This window comes from Geotrypetes seraphini, chromosome 10 (assembly GCF_902459505.1).
Source record: "Geotrypetes seraphini chromosome 10, aGeoSer1.1, whole genome shotgun sequence".
Lineage (NCBI taxonomy): Eukaryota > Metazoa > Chordata > Amphibia > Gymnophiona > Dermophiidae > Geotrypetes > Geotrypetes seraphini.
The window spans coordinates 33,602,879-33,621,912 of NC_047093.1; the positions used below are offsets into that span (position 1 = coordinate 33,602,879).

Sequence of the window (19,034 nt, forward strand, 5' to 3'; positions counted from 1 at the left end):
ACATGTAGGGATGCTTAAGGACACCCAAGACATTTTTAGGACTCCTTTTATGGACATGCTAGCAATTCCAGTGCAACAGATGGGACAAAGCCTATAGGAATTGAATGGGTTTTGTCGCATTTGCCACACCGGAATCACTACCATGGCTCTATAAAAGGAGTCCTTAGTTTCTTAACCTCAGTCTGTGCACATTATAATGGGATTTCTGCCTCCATATGGAGGTTATATCGAAAGTATGATTCTGTATATAGGAATAATAAGGGACATGCCTGTTGTAATAAAGTTGATAATATGTTGCATGATTTGTGGAAGGAACTAGTCTATTGTATGTAAAGGTCTTTATTGTATGTTAAGGTCTTTATTTAGGTCAAGTTTCAAGTTTAATACAATTTTTGATTAATCGCTTAATCATATTTCTAAGCGATGAACATTTTAAAAAATTACAGTATTTGGGGGACAATACAATACTTAACAATATTTTACATCCGAGCGGACTAAAAGACATACTTAACAAACCATGAACACAAGGAAAAAGGAGAATGAAATACAAAATCATTAAAGAAAAGTAAGACAATCAGGGTAAAAAACGAAAGGCAGGGAAAACAAAAGTTATAATATTAAACAATAGAAATAAAAATTTAACCTGTGGACTGTTAACTAATTATCAAAAGCATCCTTAAAAAGAAAAGTTTTTAAATTAAACTAAACTAAACCTTGGGTTTATATACCGCACCATCTCCACGAATGCGGAGCTCGGCACGGTTTACAGGAAGAAGGATGAGAGAGGGACTACAGTGGAGAGATTAAAGAGTTAGGTGTAAAGGGGGAAGGTGAGAGGCCTAAGAGGGGGGAAGTGTTACAGTTTTGAGAATAGCCAGGTTTTTAGGTGTTTGCGGAAGAGTTGGAGGGAGCTTGAGGTTCGGAGTGGGGAGGTGAGGTTATTCCAGATCTCAGTGATTCTAAAGGGGAGGGATGACCCAAGTTTGCCTGCATGGGAAATACCTTTTATGGAAGGGAAGGATAGTTTAAAAATTTGGGAGGATCTGGAGGAAGTAGGGGTTGGGGAGTTCCAGGATAGAGGGATAACGGCAGGAAGGATGCCATGTAGGATCTTGTAGGCCAGACACGCACATTTGAAGTGGATCCTGGGGATTACTGGGAGTCAATGGAGCTTAGACAGGAGTGGTGAGACGTGATCAAATTTGCTTTTCGCGAAAACAAGCTTAGCTGCGGTGTTCTGAATCCGCTGAAGTCTGTGGAGGCTTTTCTTGGTTAGGCTGAGGTAGATAGAATTGCAATAATCTAATCTGGAGAGGATGATGGATTGTACTAGGACTGCGAAGTGTTTTTGGTGAAAATAGGGTCTGACTTTCCTTAGCATGTGAAGGCTGAAGAAGCATTTCTTCACCAGGGATTGGAGATGTTTGTTGAAGGATAGAGAAGAGTCTAAGGTGACACCCAGAACTTTGCTTGAGAACTCGAGCTGTAATGGGGGGCCGGAGGACAATGGGATGGAGGAAGGTAGATGGTCTAATTTTGGGCCGAGCCAAAGGAGTTTTGTTTTGGACTCGTTTAGTTTCATATGCATTGTGAATGCCCAGGATTGGAGGTTCTTTATGCATGAGGATATGTTCGTGGAGAGGTTAGTGAGGTTCGAGTCGGTCTCAAGGAGGACGAGGATGTCATCAGCGTAAGTGTAAAGAGTTTCAAGGGGGGATAGTTGGAGTAGTTTCAGGGAGGACATGTAAATGTTAAAGAGGATTGGGGAGAGGGGTGAGCCTTGTGGGACACCACAAGTCGGGGTCCAGGGGGAGGATGAGGTGCCGCTCATGTTAACCATGTAAGAGCGGGAGCGCAAGAATTTGGAGAACCAATCAAGAACTATGGAGCTAATGCTTATCTCGGAGAGTTGGAAAATTAGAATGTCGTGGTGGACAACGTCAAAAGCTGCGGAGAGGTCGAATTGTAGAAGGACAGCAAACTTGTTACGAGAATGCAGTTGCTGAACCTTAGAGATTAGAGAGGCCAATAGGGATTCAGTGCAGAAGTTGGGTCTGAAGCCATATTGGTAAGGTAAGAGGATGGAGAATCTTTCTAAGTAGGAAGAGAGCTGGGTAGATATGATAGACTCGAGCAGTTTGGTGAGGAGAGGGATATTTGCTATTGGACGGTAGTTGGATGGTATGGAGGGGTCTAGGTCAGCTTTTTTCAGTAAAGGGGTCAATGCGATGTGTCCCATTTCAGTGGTAAGAGATGTGATGGCCTGTGCAGGGATTTTCTCAAATAGGTTACTCTTAAATTTCTCCAGATTACGTTCTTCCCTTAAGTAAATAGGGAGAGAATTCCAAATTTGAGGTGCAGTAACAGAAAAAATAAATTGCCGTCTTGTATTAATAACCCTAAGAGAAGGGATCATCAATAGATTTTGTTCATTGGATCTCAGTGTTCTATTTGGAATATAAGGAATTAATAATTTTTAAATGAATGCTGGAGTTTTATAAAACAGGGATTTAAAAGTAAGTATGCATAATTTATATGTTATCCGGTGAGATATAGGAAGCCAATGCGCTTTCCTAAGAAGAGGAGTTACGTGATCGAATTTCCTAGTTTTAGTTATAAGTTTAATGGAAGCATTTTGAATAATTTGTAAGCGTTTTATTTCATTCAGAGAAATGCCCTTAAAAAGGACATTAGAATAATCAAGTTTAATGTGTACAAGGACCTTGGTTCATTCCTCATTTGTTCTTATTTCATGGACTATGATTATTATTTTGTCAAGACTTCCACATATCTTTGGGACAGACATTTTTCTAAGTCTTGAATCTGGGTGTCTGTAGCCCAAGATATGTATAGATGGAAGAGACATTAAAGAGGAGTAATTCACCTTTCAATAATACCGAGGTTGACCACATGAATTTACAAATATATAACAATAAAATTATAATAAAAACAATAATACCCCCCTTTACTAAGCTGCGGTAGAGGTTTCTACCATGTTCCAGAGCACTAAATGCTCCAACGCTGCTCTGATGCTCATAGACTTCCTAGCAGCATCGGAGCAGCAAAATGCTGGATATGACAAACTACAAATTTATAATGACTATTTATCACTTTAAGGCCCTCTCGTACAAAAGTGCGCTAAGCATTTTAGCGTGGATTTAGCATGCGCTAAATCAACATGTGCGTTAACCGCTAACACGTCCATAGGATAACATGCATGCGTTAGCGTTTAGCATGCGTTAATATTTACTGCGCGCTGAAAAACATAGCAAAACTTAGTAAAAAGGGGGTAAATCTATAATATGGGATCCGGTTGAGAGAAATTTCATTAAAATAGACTCCGTTTTTGTTAGAAGAGCAAATAATAGCAAATCTCTATGTTTTTAATCTTGCTGTAATCATAGCTACTCCACTCTCTTACCTGCAGATAGTACCCACTAGATCTCACATCTGATTGGTTATTAGAAACATTTCATTTTCAGTATGTTTCTCATTTTTGAAAAACATTAATCTTGAGTTTGAGGTGGTTTTGCCATTAACTGTTCATTTAGCCATCACAGGAGTTGACCAGGATTCTGAACCTCAGTGAAGCCATGAAAAGTGAAGCGAAGGCAGAAGAAGAGGGCTGGTAGATGTGGTTCAGATTTATGGTGTGAGGTAGGAAATAGGGTAGAAAAGTACACAGTCTACATTATTTTTTATTTTACTTTTCAAAACAAATTATTCAATGATTAAATTAACTTGTCTCTTCTTTGGTATTTCTGGGTCATAGACTATAAAGCCCTCCTGGTATTATCCTAGGTTCCAAATGGCGAAGTTGCCATCCAAGCTCACTCCAGCCTATCCAACCATCCTGTTTGCACGATACCTACCATAAAGTCTGGCCAGTAACATTCTCATGTTCCAAGTTAGTGGAGTTCCCATTGATGCCCTCCCCAGCACATTCTACACCAAATCACCACATATGGGACACAGACTGTGCAAGTTTGTCCAGTACCAGTCTTAGTTCTTTAATTTTCATCCGTTGTTTTCTAATTAGATATCCTCTATGTTTATCCCATGCTTTTTTGAATTCCTCTCCACCACTTCCCTCGGGAGGGCATTCCAGGCATCTACCATCCTTTCCGTGAAAAAGAATTTCCTAACATTGCTCCTGAGTCTTTCTCCCTGCAATCTCAAATTAAGTTCATGTGCTATGAACACAATTTGTCTATATGTAAAAATCAATGGTTCCAACAAACAGACTGTCAGAATTTACGTCGGGGGTAAGGCTTCTGGGTCGGCAGCATGCAATCGCACCTGCCTGGCCCTTCCAGGTGCTGCGCAGCTGAGCCAGGAGTCCACTGTTCCAGGTACCATGCTTCTGAGCCAGGAGTACTCTCCCCCTCCTCCACCCCTGCTGTTGCTGCTTCAGCAACGTGTCCTCACAGCAGCAGCAGCAGGAGGTAATTAAATCCTGCGGGCAGGCAGGCTTTGGGGGGGGGTACAGAAGAGGACAGAGGCTGGAAGGCAGTGAGGGGAACAGAAGGGAGGGAGGAAGGGATGGGCGTGAGGAAGGAAAGAACAAAAGAAATCACCAGACAATGGGGGGGGGGGGGGGGGGGGAGGAAGGGAAAATTGTTGGGCCTGAGGAAAGAAAATAAGAAATCACCAGACAATAAAGGGATTAAAAATGATTTTATTTTCAATTTAGTGATCAAAATGTGTCAGTTTTGAGAATTTATATCTGCTGTCTATATTTTGCACTATATTTGTCTATTTTTCTATAGTTGTTACTGAGGTGACATTGCACATTTTAAAAAGTCATCTTCCTTGACATCGGTGCCCTGTCCCTGCCTGCCTTATGCCCTGTCCTGGCCTACCACTAGACCACCAGAGGGGGGACAGGGTACATAGCCTGGCAGGAAGAGGGACAGGGTGCAGAGCCTGGCAAGGAGTGTGGGGTTGGGTACAGAATTTGGTTCAGAATGGAGCGAAAAATACGGTAATTTATTTGTGAATAAGTCCCACCCTTTTACTAAGCCGCAGTAGAGGTTTCTATCATGGCCCAGAGCGCTAAGTGCTGGAGCAGCGTCAGAACATTTAGCGCTCTGGGCCACCTCTACCGTGGCTTAGTAAAAGGGGGAGGGGAAAGTCTCCTGTTTTCTAACCATCATGTTCACCCCTACGTCTTCATGCCTTTCGGAACTGGTAGACTTCTTAACAGTCTGTTTGTTGGAACCATTGATTTTTACATATAGACAAACTGTGTTCATAGCACATGAACTTAAAAAAATCCAACTATTTTATTAACAGAACACAAATATTAAAGAACCACATGAGGAAACTCTAGAAGGTTGCCAAAGGTTTTTTAAAAAAAAATCTTTTATAGGCAACGTTATGTTAATTCCTGGCTAACCAAGCAAAAAATCAAAATAGATAATTCTACAAGAGACATTTGATCAGGCCAACCTAACATCCAGAATTACGTCTTTATGGCTATGTAAGCTGAACATCTATTTCATAAGATGTTGTTAGACAGAAGATTTTCTATTCATGTCATTACTCCACTGAGCACTTAGCGTAAAATTGCTCATAAAAGTGATCTTAAATTACAAATAGTAAAACTACAGCCTATTCCATCCACATCTGACCCTTTTGTGTTCATGCTGGGTGCAAGCTTATATTCTCTGTTACAAGAGCGATGGACCAGCTGCAAACACTTATCTTTAGAGAAGCTATCTCATATTAAAACTCTATGTTTCAGGAGACAGTGCTGTTTCTCATTACGTTTCAATTCAAGTTTATTTAATTTTGATATACCACCGATTGGATATCCTCCACAGCAGTTTACTTTTAAATAAATGTGACCTGCTGAACAATGGGGTATTTATACCAGAAGATAGAGGGCTGTCAACTGCATAATCCTGCAAAGTTTCAGCCTCACATATGGACTTATTATGTTTTTGCAAAATGAGAACTAAAAATCAGGAAAAACTCCTCAAATATATTTTATGGAAAGGCACTGAAAACAAACCTCAGAATAATAAATAATCATGAAGAGTGAGAGAGTAACATTCAGCAACATTGGCGGTCAAAGCTGCTCAAATAAGGCTGCTTCACAATGGAAAACTCTGAATAGCACATAATCTTGTTGTCAAACAGACTCTCTTAGACTCAAAAATTACCACCAAAAAGTGTTCTCAATATTAATGGCCAAGATAAATCAAAGAAATAGGGGTCCTTTTACTAAGGCGCTCTAACCGATTTAGTGCATGCTAAATACTAAGGGGCTCATAATCAAAAAACAAATACAGTGGTACCTTGGATTACGAGCATAATCCGTTCCAGGAGTATGCTTCATAATCCAAAATGCTCGTTTATCAAAGCGAGTTTCCCCATAGGAAATAATGGAAAGATCTGCCTCCTGTGCTGGGTCGTGAACTCTCAGGCCTTGAGCATGCGCACATGCTCAAGGCCCAGCACAGGAAGCAGATCTTCGGGCACCGGCAGCACATGCTGGTACTGGTGCCGGTGAGGAGGCTACACAGAAGTAAGAAGAGGGTTCGGGTGGGTTGGGGGACCTCAGGTCGCGGCAGGGGGGTTCCTGATGGCGGCGGGGGGTGCCCGATGGCGGCAGGGGGTGTGTGTGCCAGATCGCGGGGAAGAGGGTGCCAGTTAGCGGGGGGGGGGGGGACGCTGGCAAATCGAGGCGCGCTCGGTTTCCGAGGCGCCGATTTTGCGAATGTTTTGCTCGTCTTGCAAAACACTCTCAAACCAGTGCACTCGTAAACCAAGGTACCACTGTACGTCTAAAAACCCACCCAAATTGGCACTTGGATGGGTTTTAGACATATCTAAAAACAGCTTAGGCCTTTTCAGTGCCGCTGTACGCCCAGAGCTAAAAGGGGCATTTTTGGAGGAGTGGTGAGGTTGGGATTTGGGCAGGACATGGGCTGACCTAGACTTAGCTGTACTGCAAGTATAACCGAAAGTTTAATGAGACTGCCTAGATGGAACTTATACATAGTGACTTAGGCGATCTAAAAACAGGTCTAAATGCCCAGAAGGTATCCAAAGTGACCAGAAAACCACTACAGACACACAGTACAGACTCTCACACACTCCCCCAGTGATCACTGACCCCCATCCCCCCATACTTCCATAAAAATCGGAATAAAAACGTACATACCTGTCTCCAGAACATCAGCACCTGGCATAGGAGAGCCTAGTAGAGCTGCACAGAGGTGGCTTAAGTAGTCTATGGGGTGGGCTAATGGACCATAGAGAGGAGGACCCAGGCCCATAAGCCACTCTAACCACTGCATTCATAGTGAAACATGTGTGCCCACCAACCCCCCCCCCCAAACCCTATTGTACTGCCATATAGGTGGCACCTGCAGCCATAAGGATTATTGGGTTGGTAAACAAGTGGGTCTAGTAGGTTTGGGGGAGGCTCACCAAGACATATAAGGGAGTTATGGTGAGATGTTTATGTGGCTCCCTTTTTGTGAAGTTCATAGTAATGCCCTTTAAGGTGCCCCACTACTCTGTTGCCATGTCTAGATATCCAGTCCATCCTTCAGGGATTCAAGACAAAGTTGGACCGCTAAACTGGAACGTACACAGGTGAGGCTGGACTCATTTAGAGCACTGGTCTTTGATCTGGGGGCCGCCACATGAGCGGACTGCTGGGCGCGATGGACCACTGGTCTGACCCACCAGCGACAATTCTTATGTTCTTTGCTGACCCCTCCCACGTCCAAAAAGTCTTGTTCTAGGTGTTTTTGACTTGGATGAATATTTGGACAAGAATGGGGTATAAAGATAGATGACTTAGCAGTCTGGATGCACAACTGGATGATTTTAGAAAAAAAGAATATTTTGGACATATTTTTCGAGAATGGACTTTAGATATGTCTGACTTTGAGAGACTAGTGACTTAGGCCCAAAACGGACTTAGACGTATTTTTTGGTTATGCCCCTCTAAGGCGCCTTAGCATTTAGCGCGTGCTAATCTTTAGCATACGCTATATTGGTTGGCGTGCGCTAAATCGGTTAGTGCACCTTAGTAAAAGGACCCCATAGTGAGTTGGATGACAATGGCGGCTTCGGGGAGGATTATTGAAAAAGCTTAAGGCGAAACATGTTGGATCCAGCCCTCCCAGGTTGAACCATGTGAAGCATCTTTTAAGATAAGTTAATGTTTTAAAAGATTGAAACTGATATTTTAACTAGGTATTAAGAGATTAAGAAAGAACCTTAGGGTGGGCCAGTGACAAGTGGGCACATAAAGCTTTCCGCTATGAGCTTTTGTTGAGTGGCTGAGTGGTGTTGCTGAGGTCCGAAAGAAACACAGAGTTGATAACTAGTGCTCATTTTCCTGAGGAAACTTCGGCGAAACAGGGGCCCTGTTGGAAATTCTGAGACTGGATAAAAATTGGAGATCTGCTGACTGACGGCTATTGTGTAGCCACGAACTCTTAGCGTTTGCTCTTCTCAGCGCTTTTCTCTGGTTCTACTACCTGGCACTGCAAATGATTGTTTTTAGAAAATGAACTCACCCAAAACTTACTGTACCCCCCTGTATATATAATACTGTATATATAATACTGCATAGTGACTTTTGCTGTCCTTGTGAGAATCGTACACTTTAAGTGGAGAGTGATTGATAATCAAATGGAGTTTTTCTGACTGAGGATGTGTCTTCCTGTTTCAACTGGCTGTTAATTCAGGGTCGTTTGTAGGGGTGTCAAAGTTTTCAGAATAGCCTTATATGACGCTGAGGTCTTTTCTCCATTTTTCAAATGGTGGTATTATTTGTTTAAACTGATGCATACATGCAGTGCTGAGGATATTTTTGGATGATTAAATAAATACTCATGTGCTGTATAATTTATAAGTATGTGAATATAAGAACATAAGAAGTTGCCTCCGCTGAGGCAGACCAGAGGTCCATCTCGCCCAGCAGTCCTCTCGCGCGGCGGCCCATCAGGCCCATTGCCTGAGCAGTGGTCCCTGGCTAGCTCTATAACCTATCTCTACTCCTGTTCCTGTAACTTACCTCTACTCCTATCCCTACAACCCATCTCTACACCTATCTATACCCCTCAATCCCTTTGTCCTCTAGGAACCTATCCAAACCTTCTTTGAAGCCCTGTACAGTGCTCCTGTCTACCACAGCCTCTGGAAGCACATTCCATGTATCCACCACCCTCTGGGTGAAAAAGAACTTCCTAGCGTTTGTTCTAAACCTGTCCCCTTTCAATTTCTCCGAATGCCCCCTTGCATCTGTTCTTTCCGACCCATGAACTAACTGAATGACATATGCCTCGGAGCAGGTGTAAATGTATTGTGTCTACTTTCCCTGCGTCATTTAATAAAGACTGATAGGCAAATATGTTGCCAGTATGAAATAAGCGCAGCATATGGGCCTATGTATGTAATTAGCCTAAGTGCCCTGTTGTATAATTATCCTAAGCCAAATATATCAAAACTATTTAAATAAACAAATATAATTAAATTGTTTCCATAAGTGTATGTGTGGGTTTAGTGTTGGTAAGTGCTTGGAATAATTGAGATTAAAGGATTTAAAGTGTCACCCATGCTGTATGAAAGCTGTTGTAGTTTCAGACAGCTTAGAAATCCAGCATCAGGTATATTTTAAGGCATCTGTTGCCAATAGGACATAACTAGCAAGGATGTGCATTTTTCAGCACACATTTTGGGTCTCTTTTACAAAGCTGCAGCAGCGATTCTCCCACAGCATATGCACCGAAGCCCGTAGGAATTGAATGGTCCTTTGGTGCATTTGCCAGGGCAGAATCGCTACCACGACTTCATAAAAGGGGCCCTTGGTTTGTTAATATGCCTTTAACAAGCATAGGGGGTAACTATTCAGGCAGGGTTGGTCAGCATTTTTTTGACAGTTGCCAGCGGCATTGTCTGAGTACCGGCACAGGATATCTGGCTATGGGGCTCATTTAAAAAAAAAAAAAAAAAAAAATAGACACCCAAAAGACAGCAAAAACTGGCACTTGGGCATCTTACTAGTCAAAACGTCCAAGTGGGCATTTTCGAAACTGACTTTCCAGATGTCTTTCTGGTTGCTTTGTCTCCAGTGCATCTAAATCTTAAGGGGACATGTTAGAGGTGTGTTTTGGGTGGGCTTAGGGCGGGCTTAGGACTTGGACATTCTGCAGGAATAATCAAACTTTTAACGAAATGTCCAGGGCATCATTTAGACATTTGGAGCTAGACCTGTTTTAAAAATGAATAAGAACATAAGCATTGCCTCTGCTGGGTCAGACTAAAGGTCCATCATGCCCAGCAGTTCGCTCACGCAGCAGCCCATTATGTCCAGGACCTGTTTAGTATTCTTCTAGCTATACCCTTCCATCCCTTTTTCCTTCAGGAATTTATCTAATCCTTTCTTGAACCCCTATATCGTGCTCTGTCCTATCACACCCTCTGGAAGCTCATTCCAGGTGTCCACCACCCTTTGGGTGAAGAAGAACTTCCTAGCATTGGTTCTGAATCTGTCACCTTTTAAGGTTCAAAATGGTGCACAATCTGACCAGATGATAACTGAAGGATTAAGGCATGACCCCTCTTATTACCCTAGTGGTCACCGATTCCCCTCCCACCACCCAGAGATGTGGAAAAAGGTAGTACATTCCAGCCTGTATTACAGCTTCAGATAGCCACAAAGACAACTGAGCACAGCAAGCAGAGCAGAGGGGTACTCTAAGGCAGTGTTCTTCAACTGCTGGTCCGTGGACCGGTGCCGGTCCGCAGAAATTTCCTGCTGGTCCATGCAAGGCCAGTAAGATCAGGGCTTCTTCCCCTCTGCCTGTAGCATCAGCGCAGCGATTCACTTCGGCAGCCTTTGGCTTTTGGTGAGTCGCGGGCCGCCTCTGATGATGCAACTTCCTCTTTCCACAGAGGCGGGCACAACCCATCAAAAGCCCCAAGGCTGCCGAAATGAATTGCTGTGCTGACGCTACTGCAGGCAAGTACTGAGAGCTGCTCTTCCCCTGTTCCTCTTTATAATTTTGGTTGATTAATCATGGGTTTTTTCAGAAGTAGAATATTGGTTGTACCTATTTTGATAGGTTGCTGTACTCTTTTTCATGGTACTTTTGTACTTTTTACTTCTGTAATTTGACTGTTGTTTTATTTTGTTCATAAAATCAATAAAATTTTAAGTGGAGAATACAGTATATCAGATTTGAAATATGAATCCTGCTAGAGCTGGTGTTAAACATAACTGGGGACTGCAAAGCCAAGGCAGTGCTTCGTTACCTTCCAGCTGGCTTAGGGCTCTCTCTGAAAAGGGGGCAGTTGCCCTAGTTACACTCCCCTAACACTATTCCTGTCATGTGTGACTGCGGTATTCTGTTAGCATGATTTTTCTGTGTACCATTCTGTAATAATTTGGCGTATTCAGTTTTCTTGATAGTAAAGGGGGATATATGTGAGGGGAAGAGAGACAGGGGTTATGTTGATCCTTGCCCTGTATTATTTGTATTTATAAAATGACAATTGTACAGAAAATTGTTTCTTTTTATACTTTAATAAAATATGCTCAATATAAAATCATAACTATTTGAGATTTGTGCGGATGGAATCAAATGGTTTGCGGGGATCGAGCTCGCAAGGGCGGGGTGAAGATGGTTTTTTTTATTTCAGTCTTAGTGGTTTGCCGGTCCACAAAATAATTATTTTATTTCTGCCAGTCCATAGGTGTAAAAAGGTTGAAGAACACTGCTCTAAGGGATATTGCAGTGAACGTCACATAAAAAGTCCGAGATACACATGTCATTATAACTTACTTATATTGTGTGGTGAGCCTTCCTACTGTACCTACATAAAAATGACACCTGCAGGCATAAGGATTATTGTTGTGGTGTACAGGGGGGGTACAGTAAGTTTCGGGTGAGTTTTGTAGGGCTCACCGTACATTATTAAGCAGGTTAAAGTGACATAGGTACACAGGACTTTTTATATGTGACATTCATTAGAGTGTCCCTCTGTTTTGCTTGCTGTGCTCAACTGTCTGTGGCCATTTTGGTAAAAATGCTCCTGCTTGGACGTCTGAATAGCTTGGTTTTGTGCATTTTTCATGTGGATGTTTTTGTATTCGAAAATGGCCAGAAAAGATAGATGCACTAAGAGTCAAAACATCTAGATTGGTAATTTTAAAAACAAAATGATAGACGTCGTGCAGTTTTGAAAAATGAACATTTTCTCGACTGGATTTCTGGACATCTTTCCCAAAACGTCCTATGAAAAGTGCCCCTCCACATGTGGCTGGCTATCTCTTATCCGGTTATTCAGCGATATTCAGCCTTTATCTGCCTAAGCGACAACACATAAAAATAGGACTGAGTTTTATGTAGTTCAATTTGTCCAGTTAATTTACCTCCCCCCCCTTTCCCTTTTACAAAGCTGCAAAAGCGTTTTTTAGTGCTGGCTGGTGCACTGAATGCTCTGCGCTTTTCCTGACTCTCATAGAGTTCCTATGAGCGTCGGGAGCAGCGCACAGCATTCAGCGCAACGGCCAGCGCTAAAAACCGCTTTTGCGGATTGTAAAAGGGGGGAATTAGGCAGTTAGGTGCTGAATATCAACACTTAACAACATAAGTGTCAAATCCACCCCTGGACCGTCTACAAAATGACTGATTATGGCTTTAGCGGTTGGTGCTGTATTCAGCGGCACTAACCAACTATGCACCTCTAAATATCAGCGCACAGCCCTCACACAAGCGGTTTAATCATGCAGGAGGTTCTCCTGCCCAGTCAAATCACTCTATTTAGTATATGCCAAATCGCTTTAATGTGTGTGGGGGGAATATTTTATGATTTATTATGTTTAAGTACAATTGTTGGATATAAGGGGGGAGGGATATTTGATGTGAGTTAAACTTTGATGGTATATTAAGTGATGTTAAAGTATAAAATGATTGTATCTTATGTTACACTTGTTGAAAGTTTTAAAAATGAATAAAGATTTAAAAAAAAATTTGAACAAGTCAAAAAAAAAAAAAAAATCCCCGCCAAAGAAATCCCAAAGCAAAAAAATAAAGTGGAGTTAGTCCTTTCAAAGCTCAACCAAGGGGATGCAGGAAACAAATAATCCGAACAAATGTTATAGATTCTTCAAATAAATCTTTATTATCACATATCAGACCTGACACAGGCCATGTTTTGGTTCGCTTGGGCCTGCTCCATTGGTCTAAACCTGCATACTGTGAAGGGCTTTTAATCGGTATGGAAGAAAACAATTACTGCTGACAGAGGCAACCATTGCTTTCCTCCATATTGATTGAAAGCCTTTTCCATGATATACAATTTATGACCCCCGAGGCAGGCTCATGTGAGCAGAAATGAGGACCATGTCAGGTCTAACTGATAACATGATAAGAAAGATTGATTTTAAAAGGCTATAACAGGGGTAGGCAAATCCGGTCCTTAAGAGTCGGAGCCAAGTCAGGTTTTCAGGATATTCACAATGAACATGTATGAGATAGATGTGCATGCACTATCTCCTTGAGATGCAAATTTATCTCATCCTGAAAACCTGACCTTGGTCCGGCTCTCAAGGACTGGAGTTGCCTACCCCTGGGCTATAAGATTTGTTCAGAGTATTTGTTTCCTGCATCTTCTTGGTTGGGCTTTGAAAGAGCTATCCCTACTTTATTTGCTTTAAAAAAAATTTGAGCACGCATTTTACAAAAGTTATTAAAATGAACGTGTGAAGTAAACTGAGAAATTGTGGTAGGGGGAGCCAAACAAACCAAAACCAAAATAAAATCTTGTGGCTTGTACACATCCCTAATATGTACTGTGGTTAAGACTGGTATGTCAAGCGCTCACCTATGTTAACCTCACAAATAAATCAGTTCGGATTACACCGCTGTTATATCTGATCTGCGTTAGTACGACAATGGCCTTCTCGAGTCCTTTCGTGTTTTTTTCCATGTGTTTTTTTTTTTTTTTAATTTCAGAAAGATCCAGTATGAGAGCCAGGTGCAGAGAGTGTGATGCCTTGAGAGGTGCTTTCCCAAACCTTCCCCGGCTGTGCCACAGCCATTTGGGGTTTCAGAACATCCATAATTCATATGCATGAGATAAATTTGCATACCCATGTGTGCCATGGACTTCCAGATCGTCAAAAATCAATCTCACAGCCAGGCTCTTGCAGAAAAATAATGTCTTCATTTTTCTGTCTAGCCTTTTCTGCAATAGGTTCCAGCTCACAGGACTTTCCAGACCGTATAAACTAGGGGTGTCCAACCTGCGGCCCCGCAAAGTATTTTGTGTGGCCCTGGTCGAGGGGCAGTGTTTTCCTCTGCTGACCCCGTGTGTTTACCGTCTTGCCAGCTCATTCCTCTGTCTTGCTGCAGCGCTTGCGCATTTGTGCGGCCCTAGGGAAGCCCAAAAGGTTGGAAACCCCTGGTATAAACAGTGGAATTTGGAAAACCAGCTCTTTTTCCTCTGCATTTTATTGATGCTTTTGATTTGTACACATTGCTTTTAATAAAATAAAATAAAAAATGTCAATGTGTGCTAGAACCTTTTTGCAATTGCTCAAGCTACCTCCCTTGGCCCTCTGACATTTGCCTTCTAGGAAATCTCTCCCATATCTGAAGAAACATAATCAAATAGCCTTTTCCTTAGAGTATCACAATTCTTCCCTCTCTTGAATCACAATTTTTGAAACTACAGTTCTCAATAGTCTCTCTCTTAAAGTGATATTAGCTCTTATCTTTCTTCTTTTCATTCTTCTGAAATGCCCGTTAGATTTGGGATATCTCCAACTGCTTGGAACATTTTTCTATCACAGTATACAGTTTTAGCTCATGCATATTCATTATGGATATCCTTAAACCCAGCTGACCGTGGCATTGCGGGACAGATTTGGGAAGCCTAGCCTTAGAGCTATGAATTCGGAACTCCTTGCTGCATACTATCTGGGCCGCTCATTGCCAGGAGATATATCAAGGGAATTCTGTGCTTGTGTCTAGGAGACCACTCCGGAGGTGGCTTGTTTATTTACGTGGTTGTATCCACTGTCTTCTAATATTCCAGTTCTTTAGGAGTGCCCCCTGGAAGAGGAAACTGCCCGCTGACTGAACCTTTATCCTTTGACCTTGTCTACACGGATTACCATGGGATGCAGCAAATGAAGAAGCACATGGGGCTGTCCTTTAAAAAATCCAGGTGAGAGGAAAAAAAACATTTTTCATATTTTGTTTTGTTATCCCTATTTTTCTGACTGGGAAGCTTCTGAAATGTTCTATTCCATATTCTTAGGATCCACAATCTAGGTCTTAGTCCTAATTGGGTCTGAATCAGAATTTTTAAAGTATGGGGATAATTCCGTAAAGTGGACACTAACATTTAAGTAGGTGTAAATGTTTAGAATAATGTACCTGTGTTTTCACATAGGCCCTGATTCTATAGTTGGCGCCTAGGTTCTAGGCAATGGTCAATCATCCACTAGGAGCCATTTATAGACTCGCACCTAAGTGGCACATAAGCAGTCTTAGGCACTGGTAGGCACACTCCATTTATGCCAGGGTTTTTTTTTTTGTCTACATCAGTGCACTTAAGCATCTACCAGTGCCTAAGTCAAACCACACCCAAAATCCATCTAGAATCCACCCCAACCACACCTACTTTCTGGTAGGTGTCTCAGAGTAGACGCATACCTAGATGTGGTAAGCACCTACCAGCTAATTAAGGGCTCCTTATACTAAACGGTGCTAAAGGTTTTTAGCGCAGGCCAGTGAGCTAAATGCTTCAATGCTCATAGAATTCCTATGAGCTTTGGAGCATTTACCTCGCTGACCCGGGCTAAAAACCTCTAGTGCCATTTAGTAAATCCCAACAGACCGAGGAATTTAAATTACAGTCCACTTGAGGGGGGCAATACTTTCAAAATACACTTCTCCCTCCGGATTCGCGGGGGATAGGGGCAGAGCCGGACCGCGAATGTTGAAATATCGCGAATATCTTCTGGTCCGGCTCTGACCCACCCCCGCCTCCCTTCCGCCTTCCCCTGGCATCCCGGCCTTACTTGGTGGTCTAGCGGGCTTTCGGGGCAGGAGCGATCTTCCTACGCTCCTGCCCCGTGCAGATCGCCAGTAGGAAATGGCTGCCATGAGTTCCCGTAGTCTCTCAAGACTACAACAGGAACTCCCCACATGGGGAGCGTAGGAAGATTGCTCCTGCCCCGAAAGCCCACTAGACCACCAGGTAAGGCCGGGACGCCGGGGGGAAGGCTAAACTATGGGGTTTTTTTTTCTTTTTTTCCCCCTCCCCCAAAATTGCAAATATGTGAAATTGCGATTGCCAAAACCATGAATGGAGAGGGGGAAGTGTAGAACAAAACATAAAAGACCCCCCCTCTCCTCAATACTGGGCAAGTTTCTCAAATAATATGATCATATAACATTTAAAGGCTTTTAAATATTTAAATGTGCTCATAAGCTCTTCAGCAAGGCACCACAGCAGCGGTACAACGTTACTGGAAAGGTGCTTGAATTTTAATCATAACACATTGCATGGAGCAAGGATTCTTGCTTCTACTGGAGTGGCAAATGTTATGGCTCTACAAAAGTTGTTTAACAGTAGACCACATCAAGTGTGTAGACCAAAGGACTCAGGCACTGCACACTGCAAATAAAAACAATATAAAAAGCTCATCTTTCCGGCTTCCTGATGTAGAGTAGCGAAACACAGATTGTGTTGGAGCCGTGAACTGACCTTCTCCAATAAGTGGTCTACTCATCATGGGATGCACCGGAAAGGGGCCTATGGCCCTGATTGGCCCACGCACTTAAGACCCCTCCCATAGGAGGGGCCTTAGGCACCTGGGCCAACCAGAATCTTAGGCCTCTCTCCCAGCGCATTCTGAGATGCACTGGGAGTGGCCTAAGATTCTGATTGGTCATATCCCTTAGGCCACCCCACTTAAAAACATTCATCTTAAAAATAATCCACAATGAGTGTATACAGTCACAAGTGACCCACATTGTAGTCTTGTGAGCTGTGCTGCTTGTTTGTAGCCTCTTAACTACTTGGATTTTATGTGACTTTTATGTTTTTATATTTAAGACAGCCAAGGACCCTATAAGACCCCTGAGGAAGGCATTTTTATTTTGCCGAAACACAGCTCTTGTTGGGTCATTTTTATTGTATACATTATTTGGTTTCTATTCTGTGGGTCACTTGTGGCTGTACTTTATACACCCTTTGAGGATTGTTTTTATGATTATTGTTTTTAAGTTATTTGGACGCTTATTAAACTACAAACTGGTGCATCCGATCTTCTGTTCCACAATCTTTTTGTTGTTTTGGAGCCTGGCTGAAGCCTGGGCAAGACTCACACTAATACACTAATATGCATAGAGGCTCATTTTCAAAGCACTTAAGGGCAAATCCTATAAGAAGCGCCCAAAAGTTAGGCACCAATATAGGCACTGTTCAGCGTGATTCAAGTACAGTTGGCTGCTGTTTAGTGAATGTGCTGAGTGGCACCTATTTGGACACCTATTTTGGAGGCGCCCAATAAATAGGCCAGCTCTAGGCACAACTAAAAGTTAGACACCCATGCGAGTGCTTAAGCGCACTTAAGAGCAGCAATTCTGTAACAAGGCGCCTAATACGAAGCCACGCCTACGCTAACATGCATAGCACCTATTTTTTTGAAGGCCGCCTAAATTTTTAGAGGCGCCTTGTTACAGAATCGCTCTTTCTTGATAGGCGCCTAAGTTTCAATTATTGCTGATTAAAAAGCTTAACTGAGCGCGTTGTTACATTACATTACATTAGTGATTTCTATTCCGCCAATGCCTTGCAGTTCAAGACGGATTACATCAAAGTTATCAAGACTTACATAAAGTTTACAGGAATAGCATAAGCGATGTCATAATAGTCACTTAAGAAGTACCAAAGAGTTGTCGAGATTTTAAGATGATAAATGTTGGGTAATAAGAATTACCAAAGAGTTGAAATCTTAAGGTGATAAATATTGGGTAATTAGAAGCATTTTAGACTTTGTTGGGTAGTTAGAAGCAAATTAGAGTGTATTAAAGGTATAGAGAGGGCAGGTGGGGTTTGGGTAGGGACTGGTCATGCTAGATGGGTTTTATGTATTTTTTGAAAAGTATGGTTTTGATATCTTTCAATTTAGATATGCGCCTATCTAGATGGGTGCCTCCATAATAGGTGCCTAACTGCGAAACCGGTTTTTAGTGCAGACCGGCGCACTGAATGCTCTGCTTCACTCCCAACATTCATAGGGGGTTTTGTAAAAGGGGGGGAGGGGAGGTAAGTGCTTTAAAAATTAGCCCCCATAACTTACAGTTATTTTCATAGCTCCAGTATTTAGGATCAAGCACTTACACCAACTCCATGCCTGATATAAGTGCTCATTCCAATATTACAGGTGTGTATTTCACCTGTTACTCTAGTATTTTATAAAAGAAAGTAGATGCCATCTAGGTATCTATAGATAGACACATGTTTATAGAATATATCCTATGTACATCTGATGGGGCATTTTATCATGTTTAAAGTCTGGTACAGGCAAACTCTTACTCAGCCTCAAGCTCAAATTCTTCATTTATGCCGACGACATCACAATAGCCATCCCACTAACCAACTTCTCACAAGAACTACTCGACCACATTACAAACATTCTCAACCAGATTGAACTCTGGATGCTTTCATTCAGACTGAAATTAAACCCAGACAAATCAAAATTCTTCCTAGCCTCCCCCAAAGATAAAATAAAGGAGACCACAATTCAACTAAAAGGAATGACCTTCCCCCTCGAACCGACCATAAAAATCCTGGGAGTCACGCTGGACAAAAACCTATCCCTAGAAAACCATACCGACCTCATCGTTAGGAAAAGCTTCTCTGTACTTTGGAAACTACGCACCATAAAAAAATACTTCAATGACACTTCATTCCGCCTACTTGTACAATCCTCCATCCTCAGCATTCTTGACTACTGCAACATAATTTTCCTTAACGCTACA

At 42.3% G+C, this 19,034-nt stretch overlaps 1 protein-coding gene across 1 annotated transcript in view; it reads left to right on the forward strand.

The window, feature by feature from the left end:
- MGAT5B (alpha-1,6-mannosylglycoprotein 6-beta-N-acetylglucosaminyltransferase B) overlaps window positions 1-19,034 on the forward strand; it is a 327,915-nt gene that overhangs the window by 214,263 nt on the left and 94,618 nt on the right. Inside the window, exon 10 of the mRNA XM_033961186.1 lies at window positions 15,073-15,204. Within this exon, the coding sequence (XP_033817077.1) occupies window positions 15,073-15,204 (132 nt within the window). The remainder of the gene's footprint in view (window positions 1-15,072; window positions 15,205-19,034) is intronic.